At 38.6% G+C, this 13,952-nt stretch overlaps 5 protein-coding genes across 11 annotated transcripts in view; 1 reads left to right on the top strand and 4 right to left on the bottom strand.

Annotated features, from left to right (window-relative positions):
• LOC104793757 (UDP-glucuronic acid decarboxylase 4) lies at window positions 2,038–4,858 on the top strand. Its single transcript, XM_010520178.2, has 5 exons — window positions 2,038–3,004; window positions 3,349–3,512; window positions 3,637–3,711; window positions 4,286–4,378; window positions 4,476–4,858. Exons 1-5 carry the CDS (start codon window positions 2,248–2,250, stop codon window positions 4,701–4,703), a joined length of 1,317 nt encoding a protein of 438 aa, XP_010518480.1. The 5' UTR covers window positions 2,038–2,247; the 3' UTR covers window positions 4,704–4,858.
• Window positions 4,947–6,442, bottom strand: LOC104793755 (small nuclear ribonucleoprotein Sm D2). 7 transcript variants are annotated; one of them, XM_010520171.2, is made up of 6 exons: window positions 6,337–6,442; window positions 6,227–6,258; window positions 6,094–6,121; window positions 5,667–5,744; window positions 5,321–5,425; window positions 4,947–5,252 (listed from the first exon to the last, which is right to left on the bottom strand). In XM_010520171.2, exons 2-6 carry the CDS (start codon window positions 6,229–6,231, stop codon window positions 5,136–5,138), a joined length of 333 nt encoding a protein of 110 aa, XP_010518473.1. In that variant the 5' UTR covers window positions 6,232–6,258; window positions 6,337–6,442; the 3' UTR covers window positions 4,947–5,135. The 7 variants fall into 7 exon arrangements, with proteins under 7 accessions (XP_010518473.1, XP_010518476.1, XP_010518478.1 ...); XM_010520174.2 differs by having other exon boundaries at window positions 5,667–5,741; XM_010520176.2 differs by having other exon boundaries at window positions 6,094–6,118.
• Window positions 6,540–9,857, bottom strand: LOC104793753 (caffeoylshikimate esterase-like). Its single transcript, XM_010520168.2, has 8 exons — window positions 9,571–9,857; window positions 9,331–9,424; window positions 9,199–9,231; window positions 8,358–8,504; window positions 8,132–8,262; window positions 7,895–8,032; window positions 7,136–7,234; window positions 6,540–7,050 (listed from the first exon to the last, which is right to left on the bottom strand). Exons 1-8 carry the CDS (start codon window positions 9,631–9,633, stop codon window positions 6,664–6,666), a joined length of 1,092 nt encoding a protein of 363 aa, XP_010518470.1. The 5' UTR covers window positions 9,634–9,857; the 3' UTR covers window positions 6,540–6,663.
• Window positions 9,935–12,482, bottom strand: LOC104793754 (SWI/SNF complex subunit SWI3A). Its single transcript, XM_010520169.2, has 7 exons — window positions 12,284–12,482; window positions 11,558–12,078; window positions 11,039–11,479; window positions 10,736–10,875; window positions 10,602–10,651; window positions 10,365–10,510; window positions 9,935–10,230 (listed from the first exon to the last, which is right to left on the bottom strand). Exons 1-7 carry the CDS (start codon window positions 12,339–12,341, stop codon window positions 10,054–10,056), a joined length of 1,533 nt encoding a protein of 510 aa, XP_010518471.1. The 5' UTR covers window positions 12,342–12,482; the 3' UTR covers window positions 9,935–10,053.
• LOC104793752 (60S ribosomal protein L7a-1) overlaps window positions 12,706–13,952 on the bottom strand; it is a gene marked incomplete in the record, with an annotated part of 2,094 nt that continues 847 nt past the window's right edge. Inside the window, 4 exon segments of the mRNA XM_019226902.1 lie at window positions 12,706–13,057; window positions 13,167–13,259; window positions 13,334–13,632; window positions 13,817–13,952. Of these exon segments, the coding sequence (XP_019082447.1) occupies window positions 12,926–13,057; window positions 13,167–13,259; window positions 13,334–13,632; window positions 13,817–13,952 (660 nt within the window).

Here is a 13,952-nt window from a genome sequence, read left to right as displayed (position 1 = left end):
AAAAAAACAGAAAAAAAAAAAAAAAAAAAAAAAAAAAATATACTGTTCTGTAGAATTGGAATGTGGACATCACAAAAATGTCAATTATTGAGGCGAACAAAACTCTACTGTCTACATTAATATAGGCTTATAAGCCCAAATATAAAATTAACGGGTTTTAATAGTTTATATACGTAGGCCTACATTTAGCCCAAGATGCCTCAAACAAATTTATCAAATTATCTATCAATCATGTAATTAAAGCCCGAGATGGTTCTGAAAATAATGTTATTTTATTTTTTAGAAACGAGAGAAAGGACAAAACACTAAAACCAGCAAAGTTCATGACGTACGTAGTTATTTGTCTCCAGTCTCCTTCGTATTATGTACTGTATTACAAATTGATGATTATCGGATGTTTTTCTAAATGATGATTACATATATTATATGTGTTGTGGTAATGATTACATATATTATACGTGAGTCGTGTGACCAAAAAATAGTACTACTATCATTAATACTAGTTGTTGGGATTCTTAACTTATTAGGGGATGCAATGCAAGTGAGTTCAATGAAAGCGTATTCAAGAATAATAATTAAGACGTACATTGCACATAATAATAACTACTACTAGTAAGAGTTTTTTCAGCTAACTAAAACTAAACTAAAGCAAAAAATAATAATAATATCTATAAGCGTTGTTGGCTCGATCGAAAATGGAGAGTGCAGAAAACGTGGGAAATAATAGATGTACATGTGGCGTTACCTGGCTCAACGTTGCTTCATGACCAAGTAGTTTAGTCCCCCCCTTACCTGACGTGCGTGCGACCCTCCTCCTCTCTCGTCGTCGTCGTGGTCACTTTCGTCATTTCCTTTGTTGTTTTTTCTTGTCTCACTTTTCTCCCTTCTTCTAGGTTTAATAACTTTAAACAATCTTAAAGTAAATTAGAAGAATAATGGAACTATAAATTCGTCTTTTTTTGCAAAACAAAAAAGGGTTTAGCGTTGTATTAGACTCTATATTACTCAGAAATAAAATGGAGATTATGTTCTCTTTTAATACCAAAACACAACATTATTTTATATTTACTCCGGTTATTGTAGCATTTGCCATTACATTATGTTTTTGCTTATTATTTTATGCTGAATGTTAATTGCTCTCGTTTCTACAAAATTAAATTAAATATATGTTTGTCTTCTTCCATAATTAACTACAACAAGTTTCAGTCCAGAGATGCATGATGATCAAAATTGTCAAATATGCTTTTTTAATAAAAACTGTCAATAAACGTTTTAGTACGAGAATATTTCATAAACGTAAATGTGTATATTGCTTATGTTAGGTGAATAATAGTATAACTAATGGTGGCAAACAAAAAAATTAAGAAAGAAAATAAATAAATAAAGAACGTTGAAATCACTCAAAGTTTGTCATCAAATTTGGCTTTGCGTGAGACAAATTAGGCGCTTATTGACTTTCTTAAACTATAATACTGCTTTATTATTATTAACTCTATAATACTAATTCATAGACTTAAATAATAATAATAATATCGCGTTAGATATTTTTTTTATGTGTTATTGTCTACAGTTTCCAATTCATAAATTTAAAGAAAACTTAATTCATTTGTTCTTAATGACAATGAATACAAAAAAAATTATATACTACCAGTAATTAATTTATGCCAAAAAATCTCTATATATATATATATATATATAAACAAAAGCAAAGAATAATGTGAGTAGTTGCCAAAATCTTTAAAAAAAAATCAAAATTATTTAATTAAATTCAATGATTTTGAAACAAATCATTAAAGTTTGTAGTAAAAGACAACAATTATTTTTTTTAAGGAAAAAAAAACTGTAATTTGGTCAAAGAAAAGAGAATAAATCAGTGTCCGTTTTTTGGAAGAATCCGTTTACTTTTCAAATCTGAAAATAAAACGCCTTAAAGAGAGAGAGAGAGAGAGAGAGAGAGAAGAGAGGTAAAAAAAAAGGGGCAATTAGCTGTAATTAACAGTGAAGAAGGAGGGCTAATTACTAAAATATCTCTTTCTACTTAAATACAGAAATATCCCTCAAACTCTCTCTCTCTCTCTCTCTCTCCCGTCTAAAATATCAAAAAAGTCGACTCAGTCTCCGGCGACTCGGAAACACTCTCCGATTACTTCTCTCCTCTCTGATCTCTCATTTCTCTCTCTCCCCCTCTTCTTCGATCTCTTTATCCCGAACGCTGATTCCTAATTTGATTTCAATCGAGGAACGAAGATGGCGTCTGAGCTCACAAACCGGCGTCACGAGATTGAACAACGAGAAGAAGCGGAGTCTTACTACCCGAGGCCGATTAAGCCGTGGTTCGCAGCGATTCGTCCGATCCGTTACATGCTCCGAGAACAGAGACTCATCTTCGTTCTCGTCGGCATCGCAATCGCCACGTTAGCCTTCACACTCTTCTCCAAATCGTCATCATCATCCCCGAGCCAACCCATCCCTTACGACGACGCCGATCCTCTCCCCGGTTACGGAATGCGATCGTATCATCCCACCATCGAGTACACGAGCCGGATCGGATCGGCGGGTGGCAAAATCCCTCTAGGTCTAAAACGCAAAGTGCTAAGAGTCGTAGTTACCGGTGGAGCCGGTTTCGTCGGGTCTCACCTGGTTGACCGGTTGATCGCAAGAGGAGATAACGTGATCGTCGTTGACAATTTCTTCACCGGGAGGAAAGAGAACGTGATGCACCATTTCAGTAACCCCAATTTCGAGCTTATCCGCCACGACGTCGTGGAGCCCATCCTCCTCGAGGTTGATCAGATATATCACCTGGCGTGCCCTGCCTCACCTGTCCATTACAAATATAATCCCGTCAAGACTATCAAGACCAATGTCGTCGGTACGCTCAACATGTTGGGTCTAGCCAAGCGAGTTGGTGCCAGATTCCTACTCACCAGTACCAGTGAGGTCTACGGAGATCCTCTTCAGCATCCTCAGGTCGAGACTTACTGGGGCAACGTTAATCCCATCGGTATATTCTCTTCTTCTATTCCCATCATCGGCTCTCTCTCTTTATTTCATTTTGGGTGTGTTATAAGCGGCGCACGTTAGCAGATATTATTATTATATACGCTCTCCGCTCCTCTCAGATCTGGCCAAAACCATTTGAACAGTAAAGTAGTGGGCTCCGTTCTATCGTACGGCTCTGAGACGTGTATCCCATTATTTTTTTGACGCTTTTAGCCCTCCCTTTTTCATTCCTTAGATTTTTTTTTTTAATTTTTTTTAATTTCCGTTCTGGAGTAGTAGATGGGAAAATTGTGTTGTTAAATTTCATAGAGACTGTGTGTGAGTGATAATGGCAAATTGGAACAGGTGTTCGGAGTTGTTACGACGAAGGGAAACGTACGGCGGAGACTTTGACCATGGATTACCATAGAGGCGCTAATGTTGAGGTTAGGATTGCCCGTATCTTCAATACTTATGGCCCAAGGATGTGTATCGATGACGGTCGTGTGGTTAGCAACTTTGTTGCCCAGGTCCGTTGGTTTCTTTCTTTCTTTCTTTCTAATGGTTTATAATATAAACGAATCAATCAATGACTAACTTGTAGTATTATACTAGTGGTGGTTAATTTAAGAGTAAATGATGATGATTGTGTAGGCCTTAAGAAAAGAGCCTTTGACTGTTTATGGTGACGGTAAGCAGACAAGGAGTTTCCAGTTTGTCTCCGATCTGGTAAAATTCCTTTTACTTTTTCCTCCTAAACTTCATGATTAGATAAAAGCAAGCAACAGTTCTATTCAATATGTAGCCCCTACTATACTGCTTCAAATTTTGCCAAGACAACATCATCTTTTTTGTTATTCAATTGTTACTTTCGTGGGGTATACTTCAGTTTTGGCATGGTAAAAAAAAACAGTCTATCTTGATAATGTTCAAAGATATATATAGTCGGTACATACAATAAGTGGTAGAGAAATGATCTTTGGAGTTTCGATAGGGAAGTCAAAACCACTTGTATATTTTTGTTATTTACAATTTGGCAGATATTGCAATCTCTCTAGGATATGATTTGTGACCGAGATTCACTAACTTGAGATGAAAATGGATAAATTACCTGAGGCCACACTAAAAAGGCTTTAGTTGTATACAATGTCACATCAACTCTAGGGATGGATGGGTATCAATCAATAACATGGGACCAAAAACACATCTCTCAGATACCATTGTCCTTTCTTTTTGTCTCTCTATTACCTTGCATTGTTGTTTATTATTTGCCTACTGATGAGCTTGAATGTGAATATTATAGGTGGAGGGTCTGATGAGGCTGATGGAGGGAGAACATGTCGGTCCATTCAACCTTGGTAACCCTGGTGAATTTACCATGCTCGAGCTCGCTAAGGTTCACCCTTTTCTCTTCTTACTTATATTTATATAATATGATATGATTTCCTAAAGTAAAGGCATCTGACCCTAATGAGTGAATTGGTGATGTACAGGTGGTTCAAGAGACCATTGACCCGAACGCAAAGATAGAGTTTAGACCAAACACAGAGGACGACCCACACAAGAGGAAACCAGACATCACAAAGGCCAAAGAGCTTCTTGGTTGGGAACCAAAGGTGGCTCTACGCCAAGGACTCCCACTTATGGTCAAAGATTTCCGTCAACGTGTCTTTGGCGACCAAAAGCAGGATTCTTCCACCACCTCATCATCAACAGAGTAATTTGTAGCCCGCTTTGCCTCTAGAAGACAGACGGGAGAGGAGAGCCTCGTTTCTTTTCGTTTTGTTTTTGTTTTTAATTTTGATTTCCATTTTGCCATTCGCGGCAATGTAGTGGAGATTGGACCTCACACCAATTTTAAACTTTATTCTTTTTTTTTTAATATAATGCTATCACCTTAGTCTGGTCATCTGGTGCTTTGAACATGCNAAGTCTGGTCATCTGGTGCTTTGGACAATGCGAACAGGTAAACTGACCACAAATGAGAATTCGGGACTAACACCCCTTAAAGATCTTTGTCAAGTTGAACATAAACGAAAAAGAGACTCATAAGGTGTTTGAACTTAAAAAGATACTACTACTACCTACAAGAATTTATCACTTTCAGCACAAACAAAGTAACATACATGCCTCTTAAGTGTCTTCTCTTTTTCTCACTTTGGATTCCTGAGGACGATAATGACTGAATCTCCACGTAGAAACATCTTGCTTATGAAACGATCTCTGTTGACCGGAAGTGCCTTCTTCTTGCCTTTTCCAGTTTTCGGAACCTAAATAAAAACAAGGTTCAATCGAGAGGCACACAAACAAAACTGATTTCAAGAGGGAATTTGTTTACCTCAGTCCACATCTCTCGGACATTTTCAAGAACCATGTTGCAGTGTCTGTCAAATGCCCTCACTCGCCCAAGAAGTTTCCTGTTGTTACGGCAATTGATCAACACCTGAACACAAACTTGACTTCGTTAAGAAGCTCCCATTTCAACCACTCTTTCATATGCATTGATTGTCTTACTCATAACATATTATGGCTTATATAAACAAGGAGTTGTTACTAAACGAAGCTCAAAAACATCTAACCTATTCAAAATATGTTTTCACATACAACACTATCTACACATTTGTCTAATGAAGCAGAAGCTCTCAAATACCCCTCTCCACCTAGAGATCTCTAATATAATATACCTGAGTGTTATTCTTGACGCTCATCATAAGAACAGAGAGTGGCCCAGTGTTGAATTCCTCTTCCTCGGTCTTGCCCTGCTAAAGTAAGCACAGTATCAAGCATTATGACTAGGAGTAACATACATATGAGAAGATAATACAACAACTCCTAAGAGTACCACCAGGTAAGACGATGAAATTTATAACAGTAACAAATCGAATTAAGAGATGAAAAACAAACAAACAAACAATTCTCTACACTAAATCGCTCAACGGAACAAAATAAACTCAAGTGAACATCTATAGTGACACGGGTTCAGCAAGACTCAAGCAGTAACGAGTAAGGTGATTGCCGAAATAGGGAAACAGTAGATGAATTTAGGGTTTATGACAGCGACCCGAAGCTTATTGATAATCGATAAAAAGCAGTATCGAGAAGAAAGCTTACATTAGTATCCTCCTCCATTGGCTTACTGCTGTGACGAATCAAGAGAAAACGCAGTGTCGAATTCAGTTCCATAAAAAGAAAAAAAAAAAAAACGGAGACGATGCTTAGAACCAAGACAGAGATAAAAAGATACCTCATATTGTTTTATCGCGACTTCTTCTCGACCTAACGAAACGCGAAAGAGATTCAGGAAACCAAACCGCACAAGGAGGGAGATCGAAGAAATTAGGGTTTTTACTTCACCTGATGATAGATAAATCTCGCTTTCGTTTTCCACAGATCTCTCTCTCTCTCTCTCTCTCTCAATCAGGAAGAAGAACTCGAAACTACTTGGCGGGCCGGCGGTACAAGATTATTAAGTTAGAGGCCCTTTTCAACTTATTGGGCCTTTTCAATTTATGGGCTTTTTGATATTATTATAAGTTCTCTAGCCTTTTCCACCAAAGGAAATACAAAACACACACAAATGTTTTTATTGCAATGTATGTTATAGTGATAGACATTTATTTAATAAACCATCATACGAAATCATCATATCTCACTCTTTTCTTTTACACAAATTTCTTGTTTTTATTCCTTGCTAATTTTAACCAGACGGCCACGGTTCAAACCACAAAGGAGATTCAAGTAGGGACGTTTAGGCCTCCCTTGACTGTTGTTACTAACTCCCTTAACCGGAACCTTCTGGATGCTCCTAGTCGTAGTGGTAGTAACTCTTATAGGAGTGACAGTGAGAGAGGCTGGGTCAGCGGTTCGAAGATCAAGCCATGTGATGATGTCAGCAAAAACGAGGTCAACGTTACAGTCAGGTTCACCTGACGTCAGAGCGTGCCACATCCCGGGATACAACTTGAGTGTCTTGTCCCTTGTGCTAGCTTTCTCGTACAATGCTTTGCTTATCTCTGGATCCGTCACTGTATCTGCTTCTCCGTGTAATACAAAGAAAGGCATTGTTATCTGAAAAAAGTCCAATCACATCTTGTCTTGATCAATAATCATGGGATCAAGAATTTAGGTATGTAATGAAGAGATAGACATGAACCTCGTGGAGAGTGTCTTCCAGGTTCATGCTTGTCCTGAGCATCTCAAGTGCTGTTTTAAGCCTCGGCTTTTCTTGATATATCAGCTTGTTGTTCCTTACCTGCATTTTTCACACACATCAAACTTTTTTTATAGACAAACAACTAATTTTTAGATGGTTACAGCTCCACATATATACTATACAACAGACCTCTTCTCGCTTGACCAGGTCCTTGAAAGCAGCGTCGATCACGTTTTTTGTTGGAACTATTTTCCATTTCGGTATGAGTTCTTCAACTCTAGTTAACACACTAATCACCACCGGGTGTGGCTTCACCTTCTCGGATATCTGCATATACATACATAAACAATTATACATCTGCCGCTTTCAATATTTTTATCTCCCTGAGACTCTTTACAATCTAACAAAGTTGCGGGTTTTTATTACCTTACACATTGGAGCAACAAGAATGGCGCCGTTCCAAAACGAAGGATCTTTTTTGTGAAGCAATAGGGTGACTGCACCTCCCATGGATTCTCCATACAAGAATCTGCCTTTCTCCATGTACTCCTCTTGCGCTGACGCATAGAGTGTAATCAGTCATAACTTGGGGTTGATAGAAAAAATCTCTTCTTCTAGTCTTATAGTTATGCATATATGTGAATGTTTATACCACAAATAGAGGTGTAGTAGTCGTAGCAATCATTNTCAAACTTTTTTTATAGACAAACAACTAATTTTTAGATGGTTACAGCTCCACATATATACTATACAACAGACCTCTTCTCGCTTGACCAGGTCCTTGAAAGCAGCGTCGATCACGTTTTTTGTTGGAACTATTTTCCATTTCGGTATGAGTTCTTCAACTCTAGTTAACACACTAATCACCACCGGGTGTGGCTTCACCTTCTCGGATATCTGCATATACATACATAAACAATTATACATCTGCCGCTTTCAATATTTTTATCTCCCTGAGACTCTTTACAATCTAACAAAGTTGCGGGTTTTTATTACCTTACACATTGGAGCAACAAGAATGGCGCCGTTCCAAAACGAAGGATCTTTTTTGTGAAGCAATAGGGTGACTGCACCTCCCATGGATTCTCCATACAAGAATCTGCCTTTCTCCATGTACTCCTCTTGCGCTGACGCATAGAGTGTAATCAGTCATAACTTGGGGTTGATAGAAAAAATCTCTTCTTCTAGTCTTATAGTTATGCATATATGTGAATGTTTATACCACAAATAGAGGTGTAGTAGTCGTAGCAATCATTGACAACGTTCTCAAACTTCTTGATGTAGCAGCGAGATCCCATGGACCTTCCATGACCTTCATAGTCCAAACCGAAAACAGCGTATCCGGCTGAAGCCAGTCTGATTCCGCATTCTAGAATAAAAAAAAACATGTACTATTCATTTTAGTTTGAGATCAGACCTCAGCTGATAGAATAAATTTTCTCAACCACCAAGCCATTCATTAGACAGAAGGTAATTTAATTTGATAGAGATGAATTTACACACACGCTAACCGAGGAGAGACCCCCCACTAAAAAAGAAATAAATTCCAAATTAAATTGTCTACGATCCTTCTCCAACCAAACCAACTAACCAATATAAAAAAGTAAGACTTGTTGACCTACCCGGTCCTAACACTCTACATGTCTTTGCAGTTCAAGAGGCATTTAAGAAGTATTACTATACAGACATAAATGTTGAATAGTTCTAAGGTCCACACTGAATTGAAGATGAAGATTTGTCAAGATCTGCTACTAATCAATATACTCCATATGTCTATAATATAACATCAAATGTAAATTATAGTAAAATATATATGCAGTGAAACAAATGATTTTTTTTTTTTTTTGTTTCATCAAATCCCAAACATAAATTGAAGATTTGAAACAGTTTATATACACAAGTCTATTGCGAAACCTCGTTCAGAGAACTAATAGAAGCTTGCTAAGAAAATGGAGATTGGTTTGATGTAGTTAATGCGGTGTTGATTAAGCATGCACGTACGTATATATGTGTGTATCAGACATAATAATATTAGAAGGAAGAAGAAAGAGTGAAATTAATACCTTTCATGAAGTCGCTACACTCCATACCGTAACCTGCAAAACAACAACAACAAAAAAAAAAAGATCCCACGCTAAAAATCTGTAATGAAAGGTGGCTCGTATAAGTAGGAAATACTTGAAACAAATATATACCATGGCAGAGGAAAACGAGAGCTTTGGGAGAAGAAGATGAAGGGATCCATCTACAAGCGAACACTTCAACACCTCTCGCATTTCTTATGTATTCCTGTCTCATCCAACAAAATTATACATATATATTGCATTCATGAATCTATCACGCTTTCACTCTCATGTTGTTAAACTACTACTACTACTCTCTGAATCTGTGAGGAACAAGAAAAAGAGAGAGAGATAGAGGAAGAGAGAGAGAACCTCGTGGTATTGGAATTCTGACGACTTTACGTTTTTCTGCGATTGACATGACCGGAGCGACATTGAGATTTGAGAGAGAGAGAGAGACAACGAAGGTTGGGGGATTTTGAAGGCGGTGTCACCAATTTATAAAGAGATCCGAGAGTGACACTATTTATTCTTCTTTAATTGAATGGAAAAAAAAAGCTGAAAAAACGTTTACTCATTATTTGTTTAATTGACGTCACTGAGAGCTTATGAGTTAGAGACCCATCATCAATTTGGTGAGACAAATCGACAAATGATGTATGTAACCTACTCTCATAAAGTCAATATAAAGCCTCTCTCTCTCTATCTATATATTTTGGCACATCCCTTTAATAAATAAGAGATGATGATACTACTTCATATGATGGACAAAAGTCAACAAAACAACACCATTTTTCATACATACGGAGAAAACAAATCTAGAAGAGTTGCACAAAAAAAAAGGAGAAAAGAAGATCATTTCACGTACGTATGATCCCAACGTTTGGTGACACCACTACGAAACGCGCATTGCAAAACGCTAATCCTCTCTTGGAGGATTGTTTCTTTTCCACCCTCTATCACTTCCTCTTCCGCATCCATTATCAATTCCAACTGGTCCAGAAACTTCAACTTGCTCTGCACTTTCTTCAGCTGAGTTTATATATATACAATAAGCAAAACATCCCGGGTCAAGACACAAACAAGAGTGGAATAGACAAAATGTTTTAATGTTGAAACCCAAAAAGAGTGCAGGAGACACCAAGGTTTTTAGTGTCGAAACCAACCTGTTGGTCTATTACAGTCGCAGCTAAATCTTCCATTTCTCTTTCTTCTTGATCAGCCAGTATTTTCGCCTGAGCAGCTGCAGCTCCTAAAGCTGTTGCCACAGACGCTCTTATCCTTAGAGCTACAGGTAGACCCTGAGGCCCGTCTGCAAATATAACAAGGATTACAAATCTTTAAGTCATCTTGAGCTCTCATTCTACACCCAGGGATGTATATTGGATCACAATACAAGTTACCTTTCTCTTCTCTCTGTTCCTCCATCTCCGTATCTTTGTCTCCATCAGCTCTGTGAGCAAAGTTTTGAAATTAGCCTCCACAACGACATGAGAAGCCAAGCCATAAGCAAATTGAGGGGTTGCAAACATCGAACCTGTCAACAGTGGAATCCGTGTAATCACCGGTGTCGAAAATCTCTTTTGGACATGAGGCTTCATCACAGAGAGCTGCAATTGCAGCTTTTGCAGCAGCAGTTGCGACAGATGGACCAACTTTACTTGCCATGGTAGCGACCTGTTGTTCAATGTGTAAAGATGTTATTAACTCCCGAAAATATATTTTTCACTAGAGTTGAAAGGGGTATTCTTTGCAACACTTAAAAGAAGAGAGGGATCCGAATGTTACACTCATTTGGAAAATAATGAACACAAGGGACATTGTTTAACAAAACATTCACCTGTTTCATAAGTGAACTATCACTGTCTGATATCAGTGCAACACGTTTCCTTTTTGCTGGAGGCCCATCTTCATCTTCATTTTCCTCCCTCGTCTCTGTTTCCTCATGTTCTTGAACATCAGTTTTCACCTGTTCTGTGTCTTCATCCTCGGTGGGGACAGCTGAACTGAGTCTTCCAGAAGTAGAACCCATCAGAAACTCTCCAAAGGGGAGCTCAATGAGTTTTGAAATGCAATCTAGTCTGCTCTTTGTAGAAACACTTTGTGCAATGAGTTCCCAGTCATCTCCATGTTTCAGGACAGATTCTAGCAAGAGGAGGGTTTCTTCCTCGGTCCACAGAGCTGCAGCTGAATCCCCAACCAACTTAAAGTCATCTGCAGCGTTGTTCTCCCCCCCATAGCTGCCATTCTTGAAACACTTTTCGCATATGTTGACAATACTCTGCCAACATCACTATGTCAGGAAACAAACCAGAGAGAATGGAAACATGCTGATCCATAATAATAACAAACAAGTCACCTTATTATGTTGATAGAAAGCAGAATCACAACGTTCAGCACAATGCCCACAAAGCAACACATCATCGGGCTTCTTCGAATCGCTGAAAACATCTGAATAAGAGGTAAGCGGAGGTAGTTTGACGCCACTCACAGTTCTTTGCTCAACAAGGGGAGGTGCGGTAATAGGCCTCAAAGAATTAGGGGTTGCAGTAACTCGAATACCAGCAGGAGTCCCTTGTTCGACCTTAGCATTATCCACCGACGACAAAGTATCGTTATCGTTAAGGGAAGGGGAGAAATTGATCAACCCCCACTTGTCGAGGAAGAGAAACACTTTTTGAAGCAAATTGACATCGCCGACGAGAAACTTGCGGATGCTGGTGAAGGTGAGCCTCCTGGAAGTGTCCTCTCTAAACTTATTGATGATGAAATCTCTGTACTCCTTGTAAACTTTGGGGGTTCTTGTGATTGAGCTCTCACTGAAGAACTCCTCAAATTCGCGTCTTTCAATTTCGTGTATATCATCCCATAAGAACCAACCTGTATGAAAAATCAAAACAAAAAACAGATCCCCAAATCAAACCCTAGAAAAGCAGAGGAAAAATTCTTCAGCAATACGGAAACGGTAGAAGAAACCCTAGAAAACTATAACGATGAGTTATATGCGATTGATTAAATAAAAAAAAAAAAAAAAGCTTCTGGTGATGAGCATATATAAGGGTGGGGAGAAAGAGAGAAGACATACTGGATTGAGCAGGGATGGTGTAGAGCTCGAGCTCTGCGCTTGAATCAATGGCTTCCATGCCCGTTACCCTCACTCTCCGATTCCCTCCAAATCACAAACACACAACACTCAGATTCTATTATCCTAGCCGACCAAAATCGTTGATGTGAGACCAAAGAAACGAAAAATCAAAAATTAGTTTAAGGGTCAAATTTCCGAAAACTCATACTGGGAACCTGGGTCAAATATATGAACTTAAACAGGGCCTAATTATATATCAGCCCACTTGTTTTCTCTTTACCCATTAACGGCCCACATGCTGCATCTTCTTATTTGTTAAACCCTCTTGCTTTCGGTTACATTTTGGTCTCACTCGTCTTATAATTTCGTGTCAATCTCACTGTTTTGTTTAATGACTCCAACCCCTAAAGACAAAATTTGCGAATTAAAGTAGTTTCTCCTTTGCAGAAAGATTTAAGTGGTTGACAGACCAAAACAATAAGGGATCCAGCATTTTGGAAAACATCGAAACTGAGAGTGACAACATTGATAAAAACAAGAGTTCAGCTAAAAAGAGAGTATTTCAAGAGACGGCTAAACAAAAAAGCTCTATTAGTTTTACGAATCCGAGCCAAAAAAAGACACACACACAAAGCAATCCTCTCAAGTCATCCTTTGTGCTGCCTCCTTTGCAAGCACTCTTTCCTTGGCCTTGGTCTTAGCCTGGGACTTGGATCCCATAATGCCTCCTCCCCATTTCTTCCTGTACTCCTCGTACTTGTCGTTGAAGTTAGCCTATAGACCCCCAAAAAAAAAAAACAGAACCAAGTGTCAAATTTCACAAGAGTATTATATGTCTCGCTGTCAAATTTCTGTTCTATTTGTCGCAAGAAACTATTATTACCTTGATAGCCTCAAGGATTTTGCTGAACTCTAGCTTGTCCTCATTCTTGACAGTGGTCAAACACAAGCAAGCAGCAGTCTTTTGGTGGACAACCTGAAAAGTAAAGAGACAAAGAAATTAAGATAAAACACTCCATGCTAACCAGAGAGACGTACAATAACACATACCGCTCCAAGACGAGATTTGCCCTTGACAATGCAGTACGGGACTTCCATCTTCCTGCAAAGAGCAGGTAACCAGACAACCAACTCAATGGGGTCGACATCATGAGCGATGACAACAAGTTGGGCCTTGTTCTGCTCAATGAGGTAGGTCACATGGTTAAGGCCATATTTGACAACAATGGGCTTCTTAGACTCGGAAGGCTTTCCCTCAGCTTCAGCTTGAGCTTTCTTGAGAAGACGCTCTTTCTTGGCAGCTTTGTCCTCTGGCCTATACTTAAGAAGGACCTTGAAGAGGTTGGTGGCTGCAATCATCATCAAAACAGAATATAGTCAGGCACTGAATGAAGAGAGAAAAATACACAAACATACCCAAAATCGTCTCAATAAAGTTACCAGAAAATATACAAAACTGGGAAAATGTTTCAATAACAAATAAACTAAAAGCAGCAAGTCCAAAACAATGACTGGTGTTTGAAGAAGACATACCAAGATTCTTGTCAAGAGTCTTGGTGAATTGGTTAAGAGCTGGTGGGACCTTCAACCTCTGCTTAAGGATCCTCTTCTGCCTTTGAAGACGGATAGATTTGGGCCATTTGATGTAGCGAGTGAGATCCTTCTTAGG

Source organism: Camelina sativa, chromosome 6, assembly GCF_000633955.1.
Source record: "Camelina sativa cultivar DH55 chromosome 6, Cs, whole genome shotgun sequence".
Taxonomy (NCBI): domain Eukaryota; kingdom Viridiplantae; phylum Streptophyta; class Magnoliopsida; order Brassicales; family Brassicaceae; genus Camelina; species Camelina sativa.
This window is presented reverse-complemented; position numbering and strand designations above follow the sequence as displayed.

What these genes read in the sequence shown, in the direction of transcription:
- LOC104793757 (XM_010520178.2), top strand. Translation starts at nt 2,248, where the DNA reads ATGGCGTCTGAGCTCACAAACCGGCGTCACGAGATTGAACAACGAGAA. An exon ending in TTAGCAACTTTGTTGCCCAG is followed by an intron (nt 3,513 to 3,636) that starts GTCCGTTGGTTT and finishes ATGATTGTGTAG; the next exon opens with GCCTTAAGAAAAGAGCCTTT. An exon ending in TCCAGTTTGTCTCCGATCTG is followed by an intron (nt 3,712 to 4,285) that starts GTAAAATTCCTT and finishes TGAATATTATAG; the next exon opens with GTGGAGGGTCTGATGAGGCT.
- LOC104793755 (XM_010520171.2), bottom strand. An exon ending in GCGTCAAGAATAACACTCAG is followed by an intron (nt 5,426 to 5,666) that starts GTATATTATATT and finishes GTTTGTGTTCAG; the next exon opens with GTGTTGATCAATTGCCGTAA. An exon ending in TCCGAGAGATGTGGACTGAG is followed by an intron (nt 5,253 to 5,320) that starts GTAAACAAATTC and finishes GTTTTTATTTAG; the next exon opens with GTTCCGAAAACTGGAAAAGG.
- LOC104793753 (XM_010520168.2), bottom strand. Translation starts at nt 9,633, where the DNA reads ATGTCGCTCCGGTCATGTCAATCGCAGAAAAACGTAAAGTCGTCAGAA. An exon ending in CAGAATTCCAATACCACGAG is followed by an intron (nt 9,425 to 9,570) that starts GTTCTCTCTCTC and finishes TGGATGAGACAG; the next exon opens with GAATACATAAGAAATGCGAG. An exon ending in GTGTAGCGACTTCATGAAAG is followed by an intron (nt 8,505 to 9,198) that starts GTATTAATTTCA and finishes TTTTTATTCTAG; the next exon opens with AATGCGGAATCAGACTGGCT.
- LOC104793754 (XM_010520169.2), bottom strand. Translation starts at nt 12,341, where the DNA reads ATGGAAGCCATTGATTCAAGCGCAGAGCTCGAGCTCTACACCATCCCT. An exon ending in ACGGATTCCACTGTTGACAG is followed by an intron (nt 10,652 to 10,735) that starts GTTCGATGTTTG and finishes CTTTGCTCACAG; the next exon opens with AGCTGATGGAGACAAAGATA. An exon ending in CGACTGTAATAGACCAACAG is followed by an intron (nt 10,231 to 10,364) that starts GTTGGTTTCGAC and finishes ATATAAACTCAG; the next exon opens with CTGAAGAAAGTGCAGAGCAA.